The 24,383-nt window shown below is 45.7% G+C and overlaps 1 protein-coding gene across 1 annotated transcript in view; it reads right to left on the reverse strand.

Moving 5' to 3' along the window:
- The window catches only part of LOC146830317 (NFX1-type zinc finger-containing protein 1-like), a 727,926-nt gene that overhangs the window by 610,070 nt on the left and 93,473 nt on the right, over positions 1 to 24,383 (reverse strand). Inside the window, exon 3 of the mRNA XM_085604515.1 lies at positions 21,701 to 23,459. Coding sequence (XP_085460641.1) covers positions 21,701 to 23,459 — 1,759 coding nt within the window. The remainder of the gene's footprint in view (positions 1 to 21,700; positions 23,460 to 24,383) is intronic.

The raw sequence follows: 24,383 nt of genomic DNA on the forward strand, positions 1-24,383 counted from the left end.
GTAGAGCACTAGTTGAGTTGCCAGCGTGCAGATAGGGTCATTTACATGTACGTTAAAATCACATAAAACAGTAAAATTTGAGTATAATTGCGATTTCTGGGCAATATAATTGCAAAGCTCGTAGATTATGTTGGGTGCACAATCTGGAGGTCTATAGATGAGGAGGCCTGAGAAGGAGGTAGAAGGGTCAATTTGGAAACAAAAGTTAAGACCCTCTATCCCCTCCAGGTTAAGGGTAGCTGATAATGCTAGGACCCAGGAGTCCTTAAAGATAATGGCTACCCCTTCACCTCTTTTTCCACTCTCCCTATTGGCTCAACACATTTTAAAACCGGGGGGGTGGCCAGGGCCACTGCAGCAACAGAACCCACATTCAACCATGTTTCTGTTAACAATATGGCATCCCACGCATTATTTGTTAGCGAAAGCCATACATCCTCGGCATGCTTAGGCAATGACCTGCAATTTATCAAGCATGCCTTGATCCTTGCCGAGTGGAATCCATGCCCTTGGATAGCTCCCACCTCATCATTACTCCCTACAAGCCCAGTGTACTCCCTAGGCTCCCACGCGCAGTCAGTAAAGGTGCCTGGAAGCATATCTGTGGCTAGGTGAATGGCATGGGCCCTAGGACAAGTCTTACCCCTGTGGAACAGTAGGTCCTCCCTGGACCAGCGGATCACCAAACCCCTGGGCAATTGAACATTATGGCTGGCGCTGGCCGCGGATGGCCACAGACGGGCTTGCGCCAGCAGCGCGTCCAGGCACCCATATGTGATTAAGTAATGGTGCCGGACCCGGAAGTGAGGAGGTAAGTAGGGCGGAGTCACGTCCCTCCATTCAATCTGCACAGACAGGCCGTGATGGACCAGGGACTCGTGATCAGGACTCAGCTGCAAGCCCAGTGCAAGTGATTCAACCCGGGAAGCCCCCCTCCGTGCAGCCCTTAAAATCAGGTACGCAGTACACTTTTAAAATCCAAGCAATTGGTCAAAAGGTTAAAAACAGAACGTCACACAAGTTTAGCTCAAATAGCTTTAGGATTCAATTTGTCCAATTTGTCTTTAAAAAGGTCTAAAATTGGTTCTGGAATCTCGGCGAGGTTGTCCTTCGATTTTGGCATCGAAGGCTTCGAGATAGTCTTTGCTTTAGGAGTAGTAGATTTCGGCTGCGAAGCATGCTTCTCTTTCGAAGTGGAGGGTTTCAGCTCCGAATCAGATTTGTCCTTTGGAATGGAGGGTTTCAGCTGACTTAGTCCCAAGCTTTGACCTCTTCATGTTCGTAATCTTCGCCGAAGATATTCAGAGTGTGTTGGATGCTTTGGTGTTGTATTTCTCATCATCTAGCCCGATGATCACGTAGAGTGTTCTTAGACCAAAACGATTTACAGGCGTCACAGTCTTCCTCCTTGTGCTCCGGTGAGAGGTACAAGTTACAAACTTGATGTAGGTCGTGCTAGGATACTTGGTGTGGCACAGAAGACAGAATCGAAACAGTCCATTCCATCGGCAGAAGGCTAGACCGATGCAGCTAAGCCCAAGGGCCACCCACTACGTTTTCGACCAAAAATGGAAAGTTTGTTGACCGGTTCAATATGCGGAGAACAGAGAAACGCGTATGTAAACAATACCGTCGAGGGTTCCATGGATTGTACACGAGGGGAACACGAAGAACGGTTTTGAACCGGATCGCAGCAATACATGTCCAAAACTGATAGTCCCATGCGCACTATCACTGAAAGGAGAAGTCACATTACCTCATAATTGGAAAGACTTCTTCAAAGAAAAACAACTTGTAAACATCCAGGCCCAACACTAGATGGCAGGCGTGTGGAAAGCATGTGTAACTACAGCACACATGTCTCCAACAAATATTTCTCCTCATTACATCTCACCTGGGGAGGCGTAGCATTTCCACGCATTCCCAGGTCTACCACTAATGGTAAATCTGGGGATGTGCCAAAATCCATAGGTGGATGCGTGGGAACACCCACGCTCCACTCATAGAACTCCTCCCTCCCACAAAATGTGTGCTGCCTTCTGTTACTCTAGATTTCTCAGGCCACACAGGGCCACACAAGGTGGCCTTGCATGGCTTGATTAATCTCACTTAGGTTTTGCGTCACCCCTGTGCCGTCTTGCATGGGACAAAGGTGCCGCAAAACCTTGATAAATATGGGCCTTATCATTTAGTCTTCTTTCTAAATGAGCTGTATTAAAGCTGGTGGGCGGAGCACTATTAATTGTAATAGTGATAATGAACAATGAAATGTACTAAGTGGAACAAAGAAGGTGTTCGCAGTGTAAATCAGAAGAGGAACATGTGTTAAGAAACAACTTCTATATGTCATGTAGACAATTGACACTAGAAATACATAGTTTTTAAGACATTAATAATCATTGTTAAGGTACCAATATGGATATAAGCTGGGGCACCAATTTGTGAACCATGACAATCCATGCACAATATGGGTGGTTGTGTATCAATTTATGTTTTTAATGTTCTACATAATACATGAATTATTCAATGCTAGCATGGTCACTGTGTGTGCATTTAAAATGTTTAAGTGGGTGGTGTAAGCGCAGGGCATTGACATGTGTTCCAGAAGGTACAGCTGGTGGCAGCTCTAACAAAGGAAACAGCAAATTCTGCCACCAAAGTGGAACATTCAACGAAGGGAGTAGATCATACTCAAAGGTGTTGAAAAAATAAAAATGTCAAGTCTTCTTGACGATAGAGATGAACCAATCTTGACAAGAGGTTATAAAAATCTCCACAAATGCTCTTGACAACAATTTATCATGTTTCTCATTAATACTTGGTATAGGCCTCTCATTGGTCATTTGTACCATGGATTAGTGTAATTGAATGTTTCCCCATATGCACATTTACCATTCAGGTGAAAGTCAGTCATACCTAGTCTGAGTCTGCTGGCTATTGTGAGGTCCAGAACAAGGTCAGAAGAAGGCTAAAAAAGGCTCCAGCACTATTCAGAAACTACTACTCTATTTCCACGTCATCGTCGCTCTACCATCCCCAACTACTGCCACTACCTCTAAAACTGTATACTGATCTAACAGTGCCACAATACTATTCACCACCACCCTTCCATGCACCACCACCTGACGCCTATTGTAAGGGACTGCCTGTTTAAGCATGTTGTTCAGATAATTCAATAAAATAATATAGAAACTAAATGAATTACCTGAAATGGCCTTGATATGGGGTGGTGATCTGAACCTCACCTTAAATAAACAATTGGACAGATCGGGCCCCACAAGGGAACCGCATAAACGAGCGGTGAGTGTGTTGCGGGATATTATGAAGGAAAATAAATTGGTAGATATGTGGAGGACGCGTTATCAAGGAGGCCACACATACCTCTGTGATCCATAATAGCTGGTCCTGTATCGATTATTGGCTGGGGACGGAGGAGATAGGCTCTTGGACTCGGAGCATACAACTCTTGCCCAAAACCCTTTCCGACCATAACCCGGTGCTCTTGACCGTAGAACTTCCTCATTACACACCTCCACCATACGTGTGGCGATTCAATGCAAAAGCACTGCTAGACTCCGCATACACCGACACCATTGGACAGGCCATTACTGACTACTTTGCACTCAATCAGCCCTCCACTGAGGATCCTAATTTACTGTGGGAAGCCTTCAAGGCCACCATACAGGGAGTCTGTATTTGCACCAATGCTGGTATACTAAAGGATATTCGTACCCAACTCGCCAAACGGAAGACCACATTGAGCGCTTTAGAGTGTGAATACGAACACACGCGAAACACGGCTATACTAAGTGACATTAGAAAGGTCATGTCAGAATATCAGGAGTTTGCAGAAGATGAACTCAAATATCTATCAAAACGGTAAAACGCACGCACATACGGCTAGGGGGGCAGACGGGGTTGTGTCTTGGCAAGTAAAATCTGCTCAGGATATACGCCTCAAACAGTCCTTTCCATAAAGGACGATAGTGGTACATCCCACTACGACACAGAGCATATTGCGGGCATTTATGGAAACACATGGCAATCTGTATGCATCACGAGTTACTGCCACAAAGCCTGAGATTCTGTCTTATCTGGAGGATGTGGAGATAGCATGGCTCTCAGATGCGCAGAGAGAATACCTCTCACAACCGGTGACGGTGGAAGAAGTCACTGAGGTGGTCAGATCGCTCCCAAATGGTAAGACACCTGGCCCAGACGGATTCATCAGCGAGTTTTATAAAGCGTTTATCAAACAACTCGCACCTCATCTTGTGGAAATGTATGGGGACGCCCATGACAAGCAGATTCTACCCCCACACTAAGTGAAGCCGTGATCATTGCCCTCTTGAAACCCAATAAAGATCCCGAGCAGTGTGAATCCTACAGACCACTGGCCTTTATAAATACGGATACTAAAATGCTGGCCAAACTACTTGCAAAACGCCTGCAACCACTAATGCCCAATCTCGTCCTCCCAGACCAGTCGGGTTTTATACCTGGTCGGTCAACGGCTCACAATACCAGAACACTGTTTGCACTACTGCACTATCTGACCCCAGACATGCAAGCTGCTGCATTCCTACTGGATGCAGCAAAAGCATTCGATCGAGTGGACCTAGATAAACTCCACATTACAAAGAATGGGATTCCCCCCAATTTTCCTGCAATGGATTTGAATACTATATACAGCACCCACAGCACGAATAAAGGTCAATAAGTATGTATCAGACGCTATACCAATTGCAAGAGGCACATGACAAGGTTGCCCCGTCCCCCTTACTTTTTGCAATAGCTCTAGAGCCGCTGGCGTGCAAAATACGACAGGGTCATAAATATTCTGCTCTTCAATTTCCACAAAGGCCACTTAATATCTCGCTCTATGCAGATGATATGGTGCTATATATACGAGACCCAGCTACAAATTTATCCCCTCTTCTAAGAGAATATATTAAATTCGGCCACCATTCCAGCCTCCAAATTAATTGGTCCAAATCCATTATTCTCCCCTTAACAGACAACACACGCCTGCATCCGGCAGAGTTAGCACTTGAGTGGCAGACGGACCCAGTCAAATATCTTGGTGTGTGGTATCACCGCGATCCCGACACAGTGATTCGCACGAACTACGGGACAGTAATCAGTAATCAGTATGCTTGAAGACAAAATAGAGCGCTGGATACAGCTTCCTTTATCACTGGCAGACCGCTTGGCCATTGTCAAGATGGTCATCCTGCCTAAACTCCTGTACCTCTTTAGCAACATCCCCATCACCCCACCGAAAGTCGTATTCCAAAGACTGAATACTATGGTGACTTGGCTGATGAGCGGGTAAACGACCCCACAGTGAGCTGTGAGCCCTCACATTACCCTTCTCCAAAGGAGGCTTTAAGATCCCGGATTTCCTCCTCTATTATGTATGTGTGCAAGCGCAATATGCGCATTATTGTTATCACTACGTCCCCTACCTACCGCATGTGGCGATTGAAGATGGTGATGCACATCCCATCCCACTAACTGCCATTTTGCCTCATCGTCGACTCCCCCGCTTCACCCCCACGTAATTAATACAATAGATACTACTAATGCAGCTTGGCGGAAGATGGGAAGGCTGGCGCGTAAATTACCACTCTACGCACCTGCGATGCCTTTACAATATCACCCAGAGTTAACGGTAACCCAAGAAAAAGTGGGGATAGATTTATTACGACAAGTGGATATAGATACAATGGGCGACTTGTATAATAACTGAACTTTTATAGAACCTAAAGACCTCAAGAAACTCTATCCCACCTATCCTAACGAACCGCCACAACTAAACACCTTACAACTGCTTATTACCACACCACACAATACGCATATGGTGACAAAACTATACACACAACTTCAAGGAGACATTGCTGATACTACCCACAAAGCATTAGAGCGCTAGAACAACACGGTCGCTAATCACCTCACAGAGGAGGAATGGTCGGTCTGCGGCACCATAACTAGTATGCTCACTCCGAATGGGAACTTGCGCCTATTGTACTATAAGTACCTGCATCAAACATATCATACCCCCGACCGGCTATATAAATATGGTCTCCGCTCAGATGCACGATGTCAACGATGTGGTACAGACAATGCCACCTTTATACACCTCGCTTGGCACTGTACTTAAATTAGTGCATATTGGATAGAGGTCGTGCAGATGCTGAGTGAAATGGAGGGAGTTACTATTGAGTGCACAATTCAAACATGTTTGTTGGGACTCATCAATAATGTACGAGCTACCAAACGTAAATTCTGCATGATAGCTCTACTCCTGGCTAAACTGAGAATTTCAATATGCTGGGGCAGCAGGGAAGCCCCAAGAACCAAACAATGGCTTAAAGATATGGCCTATTGTAAAGATACCCTAAAAACATATGACGAAGAGCTGCCCACTGGTTCCAAACCACGAGTCTATTGGATGCATTTGGTTGATTATCTTCAAGTAAATCAAACTGTGTAACTGTGAATTGGGGTATGGGGCGGGATGGTATGATGGATGGAAATGTTGATAATCTGCAGCGTCTTGGATGGTAAATGTATCTATATTGTAGTCTGTACGTTGGTTTTCTATTTTCGGACATTGTATGTCTTTGTTAAAATGCTTATAAATAAAAAAATTATAATATACAAAAAAAAAGAAAATACTTAGACTGGGGTCCCCAGCTTTGAGTAATTGGGGGTCCAAGGACTGCAATAGTAATTCAGTGGGGGTCCCTGGATTCCATTAAGGATTAATTGGGGGCGGAGGTTGGGGGCGCAGAAATGAAAAGGTTAAGAACCACGGATGTACCCCATTTCCTGACAGTGGTGGTCACCCTGAACTATTTAGAACCTGAGAATCATCGCTAATTTTGCCTACCCAGGTGTGCCATGCAAGACACATAAGTGGAGGGAGGGGAAATCGCACAGTGGTCCCCTCGCGCAGGGACAATACTCCCTGCACTTCGGGCGGTAATTTTTCAGCCCCATGGCTGACTAGCCAACAGAGCCCAACTGCCTGAGCGAATGATCGAGAGCAATGGAACTCCCAGATGCCTGGACTGCCAATGATCTCACCTTAGTGGCTCACCAACGTGACTTGTAAATTGAAATAAATATTCTCTATCCAGTTCCCTCCAACTGACACAATGCGCTCCCTACACCCACCCCAAATCATTAGCTTACCTGACAACGCATACGATTACGGCCCACTGCTAAGAATGGTAACAATGGAGGGTGTAATCTGCAATTATTAACATAAACTGAGGGCGAAGGAGAGAAAGGGCAATTAACAACAGTTTGAGACTAGCAACATGTGGACTACAAGCCTATTAGTGCCCACCTTTCTAATATCTCCCCAACCCCCGGAGAGGCAGACACACGGGCCATATGCACCTGTTTGCTCTGTGTTCCTGCTTCACACACTGCCCCTGAACTTAGAAAAGCAAGCCTCTTAAAGACTCTGACCTAAATGCTGATAAGCCATAGCCCTCTCCGTGCCAGCCTAACCCGCAGAAGATAAAGACTGCAAGGGTGCCCTCTACAGATTCTCAACCGAGCAATGCACAGGTTTCCATAAACTGCTAAGACGACTGATGCGGTTACCTCCTAACCAAACAGTAACAGCCAACTGGCTCTTGACTGAACAACTCACCATGGAAATTGAATGTTAGGTGGAAATAATGAGGAACAGAAGACAACATTTAGGCTTGAGCTCGTAACTCTGCAGTTTTAGCCTTGCGGTTACCGGGGGAGGCCGCAGGAGTGTGTGGACCACAGCCCCCAGCAGCCAAGCAGCGCGGACGCCACCGGCGCCCTCAGTATGCACCAAGAGGTGCTTAAATCACAAACAGGGCCGTGGCAGCGCGGGAGCTCATAACTCTGCAGTTTCAGCATTGCAGTAGGACCTTTAGAATCACGGTAAGAGACTGAAATTGCATCCTACGACTATATTTGTCTTACTTTGCACCATTTTTTGGTCCTTGTTGCCCTTCATAATCATGGGAAAACATAAGCTTGTGGGTGTTGCCTCAGACAGTAAAAATAAAAATGCAAGTATGAGCGCACCTATCATGAATTACCACAATGGGACAAATTAACTGTGAGATCATTGGGGGGGCGTGGCAAAGCATCAAATCGAGATGGCCGCCTAGAGTGGAAACTCCGTCACCCTGAATCCCCCCACGCCTATCCGATATCCTGATCCGATCTCCCCGAAGCTAGAAACGTGAACCGGAGGTTCGGCAGCACCGAATCCTGCAACCCCTGCTCTCGACCGACATCTGTGGCCGAAGTTAAGGTGGCCCGTGGATCGGGGCCTATTTGCAGCACTGAAGCCGGGGCCCACAGTGCCGCCAGACGCTGAGATCGGAACACAGCAGTGCCGTCTGTTTCCCGTTGTAACGCCGGGCCCGGGGGATCATCCACCGCCGGGAGAGGCGAGCATAACTTCCTCGAGTAGATTGGTATCTATCGGAACAGAGCACCCGCGGAGGCCCGGAGAGAAGGCAGGGATTGGGCTGGGGCGCCCGGAAGATGGGCGCCATTTTCCTTAGACTGGCGGAGGTGGAGGCCGAACACCTGCAGGCGCCCAGAGAAGGGACAGAGATTGCGCTGGGACACCCTGGATTTGGACCTTGAGGCCGGTGAAAGCCCAGCGTCGCCCAGTTGGAGGTGCGGTGAGGTGTAGGGGGGCTCGGGGACATAACTATTGACACAGGCGAGATTCCCCCTCCACCGGCTGAGCCATCCCTGCTCCGATCAGTGCACAGGAGTGGGGATATTGATACCCCCTTCCCCCCCTTCCTCCCGTACTGGGGCAGAACTTAGCAGAAGACGAAAGCCGGGGCTCAGAGCCAGTGGGAAAGGCACAGACTCCCGGCTAAGGAAGAGGAGGTGCAGCAAGTTCGTGCCTACGGCGGGGAAGGTGTCCCGTGGCCACACAGGCCGTGTATAGGTGAGGCCTATACAATTGAAATCTCCATTTGTCTAGTTTGACTCTGGCAAGGGCCTGTACCGACGCATATTGGCACAATGGATAGAAGCAAGGCGGCGGGGACCCGAGGGCCTTAAACAACACAGCACAACAAATTGGACCGCTACACCATACCCAAGGACATGCAGCAGACAGTCTAGAGGCACCTCCCTGGGTGAACAGGGTGAAGATGATCAGGAATTGTCGCTAAAGGATGTCATGGACGCCATTACTGGTGTCAAAACCTCCCTCGAGCACGAAATGGACACCATGGCAATCGATGTGAACTTCATTAGGGCAGATTTGGCTAAACTAAACGAGAAGGTCAAACAAGTAGAAATTATAATAACCAGTTTGACTGGGGATGTCATGCAGCTTCAAGGAGAGGTCCAAGACATTCAGAATTTCCGCAAATTTACCGAACTAAAGCTGGATGACTACGAAGGGCGCCTCCGACGCAATAACCTGTGCATTTTGGGAGTTCCGGAAAGGGCTGAGGAACAGTCCCCTGACCTCTTTGTTGAAGACCTCATCCTGAAGCACCTGCAACCTAAAGGCCGCAGCAAATTCTTTGTTATTGAAAGGGCCCATAGGGTCCCGGGCGGTCGTCCCAAGCCGGGTGCCCCCCCCACGCCTGATGCTGACTAGAGTCCTGAACTTTCGTGACAGAGATGTTATTCTCCGGAACGCCAGGATGGGGGCCCCCCTCCTCTACGAAAATGCTGATATTACCTTTTTCCCGGACTTCACACAGAGGGTGCAAAAACAGAGACACACGTTCCTTGCGGTAAAGAGGGATCTCAGGGAGAGGGGCCTGAAATATTCAATGTTGTCCCCAGCGTGCCTCCGAGTCAAGGCAGAGGGGAGAACTTGGTTCTTCGACCATCCGGAAGCAGCGGCAGACTGGATTGAGAACAGGGAAGTCGGGAGCCCGCGCGACCGCAGCAGCAGGGAGGGAGGAACTCTGCAGCCTCCCTGAGGATGAGGCCGAGTCTACATTTGAACCTGAATTGGGTATTTTGGGCCTAGGGTGGGGTTGGATCGGGTGGTGGGTTGCCTTGTTAATGGGTTTTCTACAGCTGTTGACTTCTACGAACTTGGCACGTATATCTCAATTGTGGAAGTACACTTTTAAAAAAAATATTTATTTTTATTGAACATTTCGACCAAAACTTATCAGGTGAATACAAGCAGGTGACTTCATCATTTTGCAGTGACATTGTAAACCTTACAAAATACTATACATGTATTACCTTCAGTGGATCAAGGGGTTTCAGGCGCTTCAGAGTCAATCTGCCGTGCAGGTGGGAGACAAATATCGCCTCTAAATCGGTTCCAAGCTCCCCACACCTTACTCCACTTCCCAGGGCAACCCCTAGCTACGTAAACTGACTTCTCACTGTACATGCACCAGTCCAGATCCTCCCTCCACTTCTCAACCTGAGGCGGTTGGCTAGCACCCCACTGCTAGGCGATATTTCGTTTTGCGATCATATATGCTAACGTAGCCCATTGCGTGGTGCGAGTGTTAAGATCTGTGGGCTCCCAGATATTTAGTATGCACCTCCGCGCCTCTGGCCACATGTCATTCCCCAAAACCGCTCGCAATGTGTAGTGGACAGCACTCCAGTATGTTTGTATATGTTGGCAGTGCCACAGTATGTGAATGAAAGTCCCCAGTTCCCCACACCCTCTTCTGCATTCCCCGCTCACCGCATATCCCATTCGGACCAGGTGGGGTCCCGTAACGCAAGTCCTATGCAGTATTTTAAGCTGCACTAACCTCAGCCTGGCTTGAATTGCAACCACTCGTGGTGATGAGACCGCCTCCTGCCAGTCTTCATCATCAAGTACTAGGCCATCCTTAAGCCATTTTCCTCTAAGGGTCAATAAAGGGTCATCCATGTTGTTAATCAATTTCCTGTATATGAGGGAGATGGTCTTCTCAGGTAGCAGTCCGTCTAATACCCTGTCTTCCAGTGGGGAGGCTACTGGGAGTGTCGGGTCACTAGGAATTTGAGTAAGCAGCCCGTGACGAACCTGCAGGTAACGGAAATACTCCGTGTCTGCCAAACTGAACTGCATTTTGAGCGTCTCGAATGTGTGTACCGACCCCTTACCCCAGACGTCCTTGATTCGCAAGATCCCAATGAGGTCCCACTTATCAAAACCCTTGGATTTCCCAAGGCTCCCTAGTGTCTCAGAGTTCCACAGTGGCGTGGCTAGAGTAAGTTTGTTCTCCCATTGCAGGTGTCTATTTACTGTATGCCATATCTGAACGGCGTGCGCCGTTGGGCCAGTCAGAGGGAATCTTCGGGGCTTAGCGTATAATGCTCTAGAATATTCTCCCCCGGAGAGCAGCCACTGATCCATGGCATATTCGGGATCGTTTGGGTGGCCATAGATCCCGTGGTTAATAGCCGCGAGCTGGGACGCCCAGTAGTATTTCTTTAGGTCGGGAAGGCTTATTCCCCCATCATACCAGTTGAGAGTTAACTTTGAAAATGCTATACGGGACCTGCCACCCCAGAGACGCTGTCTCTGGAGACTCTCAATTTCTCCGAAATAGGATGCCGGGACCGGATCCATTGGATTTTGGAGTGCATATAAGAACCGAGGCAACGCCATCATTTTAAAAAGAACCGCCCTACCCAGCATAGAAAGAGGCAGGGCTCTCCAATGTGCGAAGCCGTTCTTTAGTCTCTGCATGGATGGGTCAAGGTTGCGGGCAAAGCGGAGTCTCGAGTCTAATGTGATGTAGATACCGAGATATTTAAAACCCTCAAGCGCAGTTTGGATCGGGCAGTTGTCCGGAATGGCAGGTGGTTCTCCCTGAAGGACGTATACTACCGATTTGGACCAGTTTACCGTGAACCCAGAGTATCTCCCGAAGATCGCTAGCACATCAAGGAGTCCGATCAATGAGGCTCTCGGGTTAGCGAGATAAAGCAGAATATCATCCGCCTATAGGGATATCTTATCCTCCCACTCCAAGGACCACCGCAAGCCACGTATGGAGCGGTCCTGTCTGATCCCCGCTGCCAGCGGCTCCAATGCCAGTGCGAACAGGAGCGGCGACAGGGGGCAACCCTGTCACGTGCCCCTGCTCAGCTGGAAGTCAGGGGATTTATGGTTATTTACCACTACCCGGGCCAACGGATCGGAGTACAAAAGGCGAATCCAGCCAGTAAATTCCGGACCAAATCCCAATTTATCCAGGACCGCAAATAAGTAGGGCCACTCAACCATGTCAAACGCCATAGTGGCGTCCAATGAGACCAGAGCAGCCGGTTCCAATATGGTATGAGCTCTGCCTAGTACTCCATGTAGTCGGCGCAGATTAAGGGCTGTGTTTCGATGAGGCATAAAGCCCGACTGGTCTGGGTGAACCAGGGTGGCAATGACTTTAATTAGGCGCGTCCCTAGTAGTTCTGCAAGGACTTTAGGCTCTACATTCAGTAGCGATATTGGCCTGTAGGATGCGCAGCTGGTTCTGACTTTGCCTTCCTTATATATGACCACTATGTTTGCTACTCGTTGGTCATATGGGAGCATTCCCTTCTCCTTACTCTCCGCTAACATAGAACGGAAGTAGGGGGCGAGCATATTAGACCTCAGTTTATATAGTTCAATGGGGATACCATTGGGCCCTGTTGCTTTTCCGGAACGCACTCCTCTGATTGCCTGCGCCACCTCATCGTCCGTCAGAGGGGATTCCAAGTAGTCCCTGTTTTCACCCAAGAGCGTGGGCAGTTTGATGTCTTTAATCATCTCGCTATTGTCTTCTTCAGTGAATCTGCTGGCCATACTGTATACGGTCTGATAGTATTCTGCAAAGGTGTCTGCAATGGCCTGAGGGTCTGTAACAGTGCCTGAATTTTCCCCCTGCACTTCGGGTACTAGTCTCGATGCCCACTCCCGTCTGTCAAGCCATGTAATCAGCTTCCCCGCCTTGTCTCCATGCTCGTAGATTCTACCCTGAACCTCTCTACTCTGCGCCCTAGCTCTGTCCCTGGCGATGCTGTGGAACTCATCTTGTCTCAATCTCAGGAGGTGAAGGCCCTCAGGAGTTACCGCTTGGGCTAGCCCCTCTTCTGATTTTAGCACGTCTTCTTCTGCTCTCTCAAGTTCAGCTTGTCGCTCCCTTTTTTTCCCTGCTATCAAGGAGAGCGTCTCTCCCCGGATGACCGCTTTGTAGGCTTCCCATAAGGTCTGTGCGGAATCTACGGTGTTTTCATTTTCTTGAAAGTATCTATCAGGGGCTTTCGCAATGCCCTTCCGTGTGTTTGGATCTTTCAAGTACCACGGATTTATGGGGGCAACTCTACCGATATTAACGTGAACCAATTCCATCCTCAGCCACACAGGAGGGTGATCTGAAATGCCCCGCCCCAGATGACGTACCTCCCGGATAACATGTGCCTGAGCCGCTGGGACTAGGATATAGTCTATGCGTGACAGACTGTGATGTGCGCTAGATGCGTGTGTGTATTGTGTTCTGTCTGGGTTGTGCGTCCGCCAACCATCCACCAGTCCCATTGTGTCTAAAAAGTCAGGCACCCATCTTTGTGCGGGTCTAAGAGCATGAGGCAGATGTCGGTCCAGGTCCCCGGCCATCACCGCATTAAAGTCTCCACCTAGTGTTAGAAGCCCCAGTGGAAATGTCAAGAAAATAGAACTCAGGTCTTTGAATGTTTCCGTCTACAGGCCGGGTGGGGCATATATTGAGACGAACGTTGCCGTCTTCCGTTCCCATTGGCCCGATACCCCAATATACCTACCACGGTTGTCTGACCATGTGGCCTGTATTATGAAAGGGAAGGAGTTTTTGATCAGCATGCCCACCCCTCGTGACCCAGATGTGAATCCCGCGTGCGCTACTAGTTTATACCCTCCCCTATGTAGGGCCATGCACTTGTTTCCAATTAGGTGTGTTTCCTGTAGAAGGATCACATCTGGGGCATGTCTCCCGATGTACTGGTTGACCATACCTCGCTTTATTTTATCCCCTAGCCCATTCACATTCCAACTGAGTACGCTGACCCCCGATCCCTGTCTACCGTTCGTCATTGAGTCTCCGTGAAAGTCTCTTTGGTACTGCTTGTTCCCTTGATGGTGTCGAAACAATCAAAACTATAAACAATTCAAGTACACAATTAAAAAACAAATCAAAGACACAATTAACAAACCTTGTACACCCCTCCCAACACCCCCCCTCCCTGCACCCCTGCTCGCGGTGTCCGCCCATCACAAAACTGGCAGAGTGCCTGTTGCCCTACACACTAAATACTAAAAATTAACTAAATGTAGTAAAGAGGAGGAAGGCCAGCATTTCTGCCCTCCATCCCTAAGCCCGTTGCAACACAAATAAATGTCCCCTTGAAGATCATGTTAAGCATAACACTAGTACTAATATGGTAAGAGTTTATGTCCAACCATGGGGTCGATGATCCCTGTACCTGGACAATTTCTTGCAGTCCGCCATCATAGTCGCTGGATCTCATTCCTGCTCCCGTGCCCCCCGGTCTCCGCTTTGGTCACTTGCCTCAAAGTCGCTGAGGAGCCGACTATCCAGCCAGTCTGTAGCCACTTCAGGATTGTCAAAAAAACATGCTCTCCCTCCAGCCTCCACTCGCTGACGCGCCGGGAACATCATGGCGTATTTAAATCCTTTGTCCCTAAGTTTCTTCTTGACGGCGAGGAAGTTCCAACGCTGCTTCTGTACCAGTTACGTAAAATCGGGAAAGAAAGAGAGGGTAGCATTCTCATAGCGCAAGGGGGTGCCATTCGTGCCGCTTGCAGAATAGCGTCTCTATCCCTAAAATTTAGGACCCGTGCGATCAACGGGTGCAGGGGTGCGCCGAGCTTCGGTCTTCCGCCAGGGACCCTATGACCACGTTCAATGGAGAAAAATGTTCCCAGACCCTTGGGCTTGAGCTGTGATAAGATAAGTTCCTCCACGAACAGATCGGGGGCTGGTTTGACAAGTGGGACCTTATTGGAATTTCACACATCAAAGACCTCTGGGATAAGTCGGATGTTAGATCATTTACCACCATGCAACAGCAATTTGATCTTGCTGACACAGAATACTTTCGCTACATGCAGATCCGACACGCCTTGTGATCCCTTTTGCCGCGAGGTACCACCCTTCCTGAATCTTAACCCCTTGGGTGATAGGGTATTGGATGGCCACCTTCCCGATAAAGCTATCTCCCTGATATATAAAAAAACTGATAAATAATATGACAAACCCTCTTCAATCATTGCGGGAAAGATGGACGGGGGATGGTATCGAGATGGATGACGAAGAATGGCAGGAGGCATTATCCTCACCAAGAGTCGTTGCTTTTACAGCGCGACTTAGACTGGTACAACTCAAAATCCTTCACAGGGTATACATGACAGGACCCCGGCTGGTGCAGATGGGAAGAGCTGACGGGGGAATGTAGACGGGATGTGGCCAAGTGGGAACATTTATGCACATCATTTGGGAGTGTGACCTTATTCGTCCCTACTGGCGGAAGATGCATAACACCATCAATACAGTGCTATTCCCACATCTCCATCCTGAAGCCCGTAGATGCCTCTTGAATGTATGGGAACCGACGGATTTGAATGTTTCCCTTACACAATGGGTCACCCTGGGGCTAAGGCTCGCCAAAAGGAATATCGCAAAGCTATGGGGAGCATCTCCTCCTTCCACAGTAGAGGCCTGGGAGAAAGACCTTGAGTAGTCCATGCACAGAGAAAAGACAGTGTATGTGGCTCGGGGCTGTCCTAGAAAGTGGACCCGCATTTGGGGTTTGTGGAATTCCTACCGAGGTGATATATGCCAACCGTCTTGCACTGTCAATTATGATGATCCCCCCTCCCCATAGACTTTCCATGTGATATATTGCTATTACTGATTTCACCTATTGTCTCCATGATGCCAGATCTTATTGCTTCCTCTGTACTGAAATTAATCAGCTGATGTATGTTAATAGAAAGATTTACAACAACAAAAACAGTGGGATCATTAATGTCGACGAGCGTTTGGCGGCCACAAATATTGCACTTACTACCGCGGTTTATGATACTATATTGGATGCACCTGTATTGGAGCCAGTTTCAAATAATAAACCCCAACACAAGAGTATACCAGAGTATTAATACTAGTGCAGCACCCTGTGTATCAAGCATACCATTGGAGATATCGGTTTTAACAGAGGGTACAGATTTAATCACGTCCACAGCAACTAAAAGTAAACAGTTATTGAAGGAAAAAAATAAAGAACCTATCAAGCAATCACAGCTATCGTCTAAGAAACGGAGTGGGGGTCAAAAGGCTACCTCAAGTAATGACTGCTCCCGTAACCTGGATTTACTTTTTAAAAATATACATGGCCGCTGCCGCTCCTACCGCTGAAGAGTAGAAGGATCGTCGTGCAGGCTCTTGTGATATCTAAGCTTGACTATGTCAACTGTCTGTACCTTGGTATTCCAAAATGTCTGACCCAGCGCCTGAAAGTGGTCCAAAATGCGGCTGCCAGAGCCATCACGAGATCTAGTCCTAGAACCTGTATGACCCCGGTTCTTAAATCCTTGCACTGGCATCGCATCAAAGAGCGGATTGACTTTAAGGCCTTGACCATCTTTTTTAAAGCCTTCCACAAGGTTGGTGCGGAGTACCTTATTAAACGAGTCAACCATTACTCTACATCCAGACCCTTGCGGTCCTCAAATACTAATTTGTCCATTGTGCCCAAAACACGCCTTACTCGTACAGGCGTTAGATCTTTTGGCTTTGTTTGGGTGCAAAATTATGGAACAGCCTGCCGGAATCCCTGAGGCTTGACCCAAACTTACTTTCTTTTAAAAAAGAACTTAAAGACATGGCTCTGGTTTCCTTTACTCCTCTCTTATCGCTGTTTAAGTGCCAGGACAATCTTGTTTGAGTAGCTGTGCGCTCTGCTAAATATCCGCTTCATTCATTCATACATGGGAAGATTGATTCAATTGAGAAAAAAATGTTATCGGAAATTGTGAAAATTAAGGATGATGTAGCCCAGATTTCGAAATTAATTGTATAATCGTTATTACCAGAGAAACGTTTCTCTGACAATAACCCAAGTGTAAAAACGGATAGAATAGTAACAAACTAAATCCAACGAATTATCAAAAATGACACTGTATCTGGTTCATTGGGATCTGCAATATTGTGCGAAAGAAAAAACTCCTCTGAGACCATGAGCAAGGAAAACAGTAACACTGGTCTGCACTCGGCGAGATCCATAATCAATAACCCGGATAAAACAGAGCACAGATATCAACCTTGAAGTATTTATCGGAGACCCTTACACTTACCACCTGAGGCAACACCCTATACCATTATTCTAAAAGATGTGCCAGAACTAAAGGATGGAGTCTACGAGGATTGGGTAGACCTGAAAAACAAGGTTGTGTATAGGTTTACTAAACACTACCACTAAAACCCAAATACCTTGGCTCAAAATATTCTCATGGCAAGAAGAGTGCCCTGGGTGGGGAAATCCCCAAAATCTTGTGAAGGGGTCTGTGTTGTTGTCTCTTTTCGACACCCAGAGATGGTCGGAATTTTGCTTGAAGAGATACGTAACAGAGGAGGAATGTCATCTAAATATCAGAAAAATGTCATTACTGGGGTACCCTTAAGATATTTTTACAAACCAGTAATAGAGGATTTTAGTGTGCCCGGAAATGGTTTATTGATAGCAGATAGGCATAGACCTCTTGCCTTGTTTAACAGATGTTCACCCCTCGGAAGGTGCAGTGATGTGATTTGACTACAGCAGGCCGTTGAACAAAATCATCGCCCTATCGGCAATGAATTACTCCCAACTCCAATTTCAAAGTCTAAGAACTTGATCCTAGTAACATGGAACATTGCGGGTATTAATACGAAATTAAATGACAATGTATGGCCTGATTTTTTAGATAACTGCCAAATTATCTGTATGCAAGAGACCTGGCATACGGAACCTTTCCATGTAGATGTCTTCTCAATACTTGATACACAAGCGACTCCCACACGAAATGGAAGGGCAAAGGGAGGTTTAGCAGTTTTACTTTCAGTTACATGCCCGCTGACTCTAAAGAAAGTTTATATTGATTCACCTTATTCTCAACTTTTGTGGTTAAAGTCTATTGATTATCAGTGTTTTGTAGTTATTAACTTTTATAATAACATTTTTGATAATACTAGGAATCTAGTAATACTGTCACTTGAGAGGGAGCTCGATTCATTTTTAAAACAGAGCAGAAGTGATTATTTCCTGATCTGGGTTGGAGATTTTAATAGTAGGAAATGTGGTATCCTAGAAGGGAAACACTTTGGATATGGGAATGAGTCTAAGGAAAGCTATTCCCATTTTCCGCATGACATTTATGGTGAATCCATTAATGGGGCAATGTATAAATATAATTTAGAAATAGTGGAACAGGCTATCTTGGATGGTCAGTTCGAGCTACCAACCTTTGAAGGGCACGGTCAGTGTTCAACTATCGACCATATAATAATCTCAGCACATGGCCAAGACCAAATAGTAAAAACAAAGGTGATAAAAAGTTGCTTAAGTGATCATTATCCACTATTTTTAACAGATTAAATGATACCCCCCAGGCAGGGCTGTGCTTAGTATTCTCTGTTTCAACCCAGGGAGAAAATGGTGTATCGATTAAATGGTCTTGGGTAAACCCAAATGAATTTGTGGACAGAGTGATGAGTGATTGTAAACATGATATTTAACTATGTAACAGGGAGGATTCAACTAACAATCAGATCATTGGGGCTTTTTGTAACATCACCGCTGTAATCTCTAGGGGTTTAAAAATTAAGAGTAAGAAGAAAGTGAAGAAAATAATCAGCTGGTGTGATTCTGAATGCACAAAGGCAAACCAGTTACTAAAAATGCTTTGAAAATTAGGCCTAGAGATAGCGAGCAGATAAAAAAATCAGAGGATGATATATAAACAGACCATAGCAAAAAGGAAGAAGGAAATTCAAGACCACGCGAGGGAAAACCTTGCTCAGGCTGCCAAAACAAAGGATTCATCTCTATTTTGGAAGACGATAAACCACCCCTATTTTAAAGATAGTTGCGCTGCTAAAATTGAAAGTTTAGTGCAGCCCCAAGAGTGGATAACTTATTTCAGACAGGTTTTTGATCCAGATGATGAAATTCCAGTATTAATAGAAAATAGCGACCCCAACAGTACCTTGAAATTAGTAGAAAATAAAAAATGCATAACTATTGACCCTCCAAATTTGGACCCTATTACCCTGGATGAAGTCATATTGGCCCTAGAAAAAAGTGCAAACAGAAAGGCTCCTGGTGTCGATGGGGTTCCAATACACATTTTTAAACTTGATATGGGTCTTTGGGCCCCATTATTACAAAAAGTGTTTAATACCATTGCAGGGCGCTTGGTACCAAGAACCTGAATTGAAAGTATTATTGTCCCAATTTTTAAATAGGGTAATAGGAGTAATGCCAAATGCTATCGTCCTATTTCCCTCCTCGACACAACCTCAAAATTGATGGGTAGGGTATTTTCGGAGAGGTTGGAATTGTGGGCAGGTGAAAATAACATTTTCACTGAATCACAGTACGGCTTCAGAAGGGAGATAGGGACAATAGAACAATGTATAAAGTTGCACCTATTGATTAGTAAGTATACAATTGCAAAAAATGGTAATCTACATCTTTGTCTTGTCGACCTTACTAGAGCTTTTGACCTCGTAAACCACGCAAAGTGATGGCAAACTTTGATTCATATGGGCGCACCAAATGATAGCATCATAAACCCCTCACATATATATAGCCATTTCAGTACAAGAGTTCGCTATGGGCTAGAGGGAGAATGCACCACCAACACAGGGAATCAGTCAGGGATGCATGCTTGCCCCACTTCTTTTTTCCCTGTACATCAATAGAGTTGATGAGGGTTTGGAAAAGTTAAATGCCGATGTTCCTAGAGTAGGCAAACGTACTATCCCGACTTTACTCTATGCAGACGACGTAGTTCTTTTATCGAGAACTGCCAATGGGCTTCAGACTTTCATTGAAAAATTTGCAGAATTCATGCACGATAAGGATCTAGTACTCAATTTGAAAAATACATTTACGATGGTGTGTGGGCAAAGAAAAGTAAAAACTAGGACCCACCATGTAAATAGCGTCCCTATTGAAGCAACAAATTCTTTTGTATACTTGGGATTAGTATTTACAACAAAGGGACACTGGGGAGCCCATAAAATGGGAAATAAGCCAATTAGGGAAATCATGACACTATATGAGAGCAAGTGTCTTACTGGAACCTGTTATGGTGCAGCACTTTGGGGAGCAGCTAACTGTGCAATTCTTCAAACTCAAGAAAATATCTTTTTACGTAGATTATTAGCTGGACCCATTTCCACTCCCATGTGCATAAAGAACTGGAAGCTACATATATTAACGATTTTATAAGCATAATAAGTTTAAATATCTGGTATGGGATATGAAGTAAGGAAGACACAAAGTTCACACAGAAAGTCATCAAGGATTGTATTGCACTTGACCATGGGGAAAAAAAATCCCATGGCTGAAATACATTTAAAATCTCTTAAATGAATGTGCCACAAACATTGATTTTAATAATCGCTCCTAAATACTCGAGTACGATAAAAAATATCTGAAGACTAGCCTGGAATTGGTCAAGGAAAGTTGATGCTAAAATGAAACCCTTGACCTAGGTATACTGCGATAACACCTTTGGGATAGGGATACAAAAGTATTTACTACAGGTCACAAATATAAAACATAGATTTTACCTTACAAGATTACGAATGGGGCTAGCCCATTTTTTTATTGCTTTTCCTATAATGGGTAAGTGGGACCATAATCTTCCAAAGTGCCCTTGTGATGGGAAATCAGATCAGACAACGTTGCACCTTATTTTACTTTGCGGTTTTTATAGAGATATCAGGAAGAGTCTCTTATGGCCGCTGTTTTTAAAGGAGAGACTGTTCACATATAAAACCGCTTTTTGAGTATATTTGTGGCCTAGTAAATCTTAGAGTTTGTAATGCAGTGGCAGTTTATATTCAGAAGGCAATCAAAATAAGATGGAATAATTCTCATCTTGAGGCCCTTGTTCACGAAGAAACTGAGTCACATAATGATAAATGACGTCCGGGTTTGTATTTTGTGTTCTTTTAAACTATATATTCTCATATATAGCACTTTATGTACTATGCCTTTCTAGATATACTGATGAAATTCTTAACCTAACGCACTTTATTTTATATAGATTTCTATATATTTTGAGAAGAATAGTTATAGCCCTACATTGAATTGGTTATTTTGCACGCAGCACTTTATGTATATGGTTTTTCTGAGGTCTGCCGTTGAAATTCTAATTTTACTGTTATTTTTAAATGCATTTTATTGCATATTCGGCGATGTGATTATATTTTTTTAAGTTATAGCCCTGCACTGAATCGGACATTTTAGCATGTAACACTTTATGTACATGGTTTCCTGGGGCATGCTGTTGAAATCTTCATTTTCTCGTTATTTTAAAAGTATTTTATTGTAGATTTTGTGATGTGAAGATGTTTATGACTTTTAGGATGCTTTTATGGTTTGCGATTTTTAAACCGAATAAAGCTTGTTTGATTTGACAACATTTACTCATCCATTTACTTACCTCTGCTGCACTGCAGCTGGTAGCGGAAGTAGACTGCAGGCGAGTGTGGGTTTTACTCGCACTAGAGGGCATGGAAACGGGACTTGTAGGGAAGTGGCTTGGACTCGTTGGGCTGTAGGATAGGCTTGTAGGGCAGTAGCTTGGACTCGTTGGGCTGTAGGATGGGCTTGTAGGGCAGTAGCTTGGACTCGTTGGGCTGTAGGATGGGCTTGTAGGGCAGTAGCTTGAACTCGTAGAGATGGAGCTTGGTAATGTAGCGGTGAACAAAGGACTCATAGAGCAGGAGGTAGACGTAGCAGCCAAAGTGCCTGGACAAGTGATATTGTAGGTTGGAGTGGTGGTGGTATCCTTTGACTTTCTCGCCGTCTCAGATGGAAGCTGCTGTTCATCAACAGGATCAATGTGACATGGATTCAGAGTTTTGAGGTCATATTCTATTGAACTGCCATCTAAGTAGTGCGGAGAGAAGACTGAAGTGTTGCACTCCACAATGTACCTTCTGAACGGCAGGCACCTGTGATCCATTTCTTGAAGGCCTTCCAGAACATGGCGGTATCCCTCAAAGAATGCAGGTGACTCCACCATGGTGAAGTGTGTTTTACAAATGTATTTATAAAGATCCTGGGGATTTATTTTCAGGTCAATCCATACACATCCTTCAGCAAGCTCTTTCCTATTATAACTCACTACAGTGCCAAACAGAATCTCATCACAGTCATTCGAAATCAAGCATACTAGGGACCCGCCCATGAGCCTTTTGGACGAAATGAAAGAGCTGAAGGGAGAGTCAAACCGCGCCATGTAGATCACTCCGGTTGGCATTGTGCCCACTTTTAAAATGCACACATTCCTGTAGAGCCTGAGACCCTTCTTGTTTCTCCCCGTATGAGAGAAGAGAGTCTTGGGACTAAAACAAGAGGTGATCCCATCCCTCAAGGGCTTGATGAAATCCTCACGCAGGAGGCAGAAGTGAAGGTCCAGGTAGCATTGTTCGCTTTGATGCGGGCCACGTTTGGGATTGCGGCGTAAAGTAAAACCTGGTGAGGTCAATATATCTTCTGGCACAGGGAAAACTGAGATGCGGCGGATCTTCTCCGCATTGGCAGGTGACATGAATTTCCCTACAAGGTTGTCCTCTGGAAAGGCTGCATCCACCATCAATTTCAGATCCTGAAGCTGCTTCTGAGTAATCCATGGGACCTGCAGGCCACGGGTCTGTTGTCGCTTCAGCTTCCAGTACAGAAGATCCACTGGAAGGTGAAGGAGTGGCTGGGTTCTCTCATGTGTCGCTGTGACCAGGTGGTGTAACAGAATTACGGTGTTTCCTATCACTTTGCTGGTGACATGTCCTTGGTCCTGAAAGGTGTCAATTTGTGCAATGAAATGCAGCAAATCTCTGGTCATGAATGTTGACCCGAGCAGTTCGGCGAGTATCGGCTGCACGTCCTCCGCTGTTGCTGCATCCTCAAGGGCAACAATCAGTCCCCTAATCAGGGTGTAGACTTCTCTGGAACTCAAGTCAGGGTATTGCACTGCTAGGCTGAGCTGAAAGCAGTTTCCCTGCAGAAACAAGAGAACTTCTCTAGGGGAACTGATGCACAAATCATTCAGGTCAACAATGAACCTTGAAACTCCGCTGGGACTTGGTTCATTGATGGAAAGGCGGGGCCTTTTGCTCCAGCCATGATCATCTTCTGATTTAAAGTCCGGCCACTGCCTTTTTCTTCCTTCTGGTGCCTTGCTGGAGGATCGATTCAGCCTGGTTGGAGGAAGAAAAATCAGATATGTATTAATGACCATCTGGATTTTCCAACAGGACATATGCATAACTTCTTACATAAACATAAAAGGCCAACAACGACAAACCAAGGTTGAGCACTTAAATTCCAAAGTAAATATTATCAATTTTGGTGCAACTACTTCCAGCATCCGCCGTTGTTAGATGCTACTAAGTCCAAAGGAATTCACAGATAAGGAAGGTGCACTCGAAGCGAGTAAATCAAAAAATGCAAGTATATTCCAAAGTTCTTCTTTATTCTTGAGACCTTTAAAAACGTCAAACAGCAGTTTTTTTTAAAGATCTTAAGAATAAAGAAGAACTTTGGAATATACTTGCTTTTTTGGATTTACTCGCTTTGAGTGCACCTTCCTTATCTGTGAATAACATCTTAGATATACACCTTGCACAGCAATTATACGGCCCTACATTCTCCCTAGCTTTCTGAAACCAAACTCTTCATCCTTGAGAAATGAGTCATTTTCTGACACTTAATAGGCATTAAACATATGGCCTTCAGTGAGGTAGGCAAGACGTGGATGTAGAGCATTAATCCAGCATTATACACCTCCTTAGGAGGGCCAGGAGATTGGGTCTCCTAGTCTGACATCTGCATACGTCAATGTACACATCATTGTTGCACAAACCCTCCAACCGTGTAAGCTTCTTATGGTTCCTCTCACTCTGGGCTACTGCAAAGTTTTTTATCTAATATGTCTTGATAGCCTAACTGCCCACCGTGCTATACGTGTGCATTTTATGACTCGAGGAGTCTACTATTGCTATTCATTTTTTTATTTTAAAATACATCTTTATTGAATTTTATGCCTGATTACCAGGCTTCTCGGGTCACACCATCATACCTGCAACAATCCCCCTCCCACCGCTCTGTCCGACACAACACGA

The sequence above is a fragment of the Triturus cristatus genome, chromosome 5_1, assembly GCF_964204655.1.
Source record: "Triturus cristatus chromosome 5_1, aTriCri1.1, whole genome shotgun sequence".
In the NCBI taxonomy this organism is placed as follows: Eukaryota; Metazoa; Chordata; class Amphibia; order Caudata; family Salamandridae; genus Triturus; species Triturus cristatus.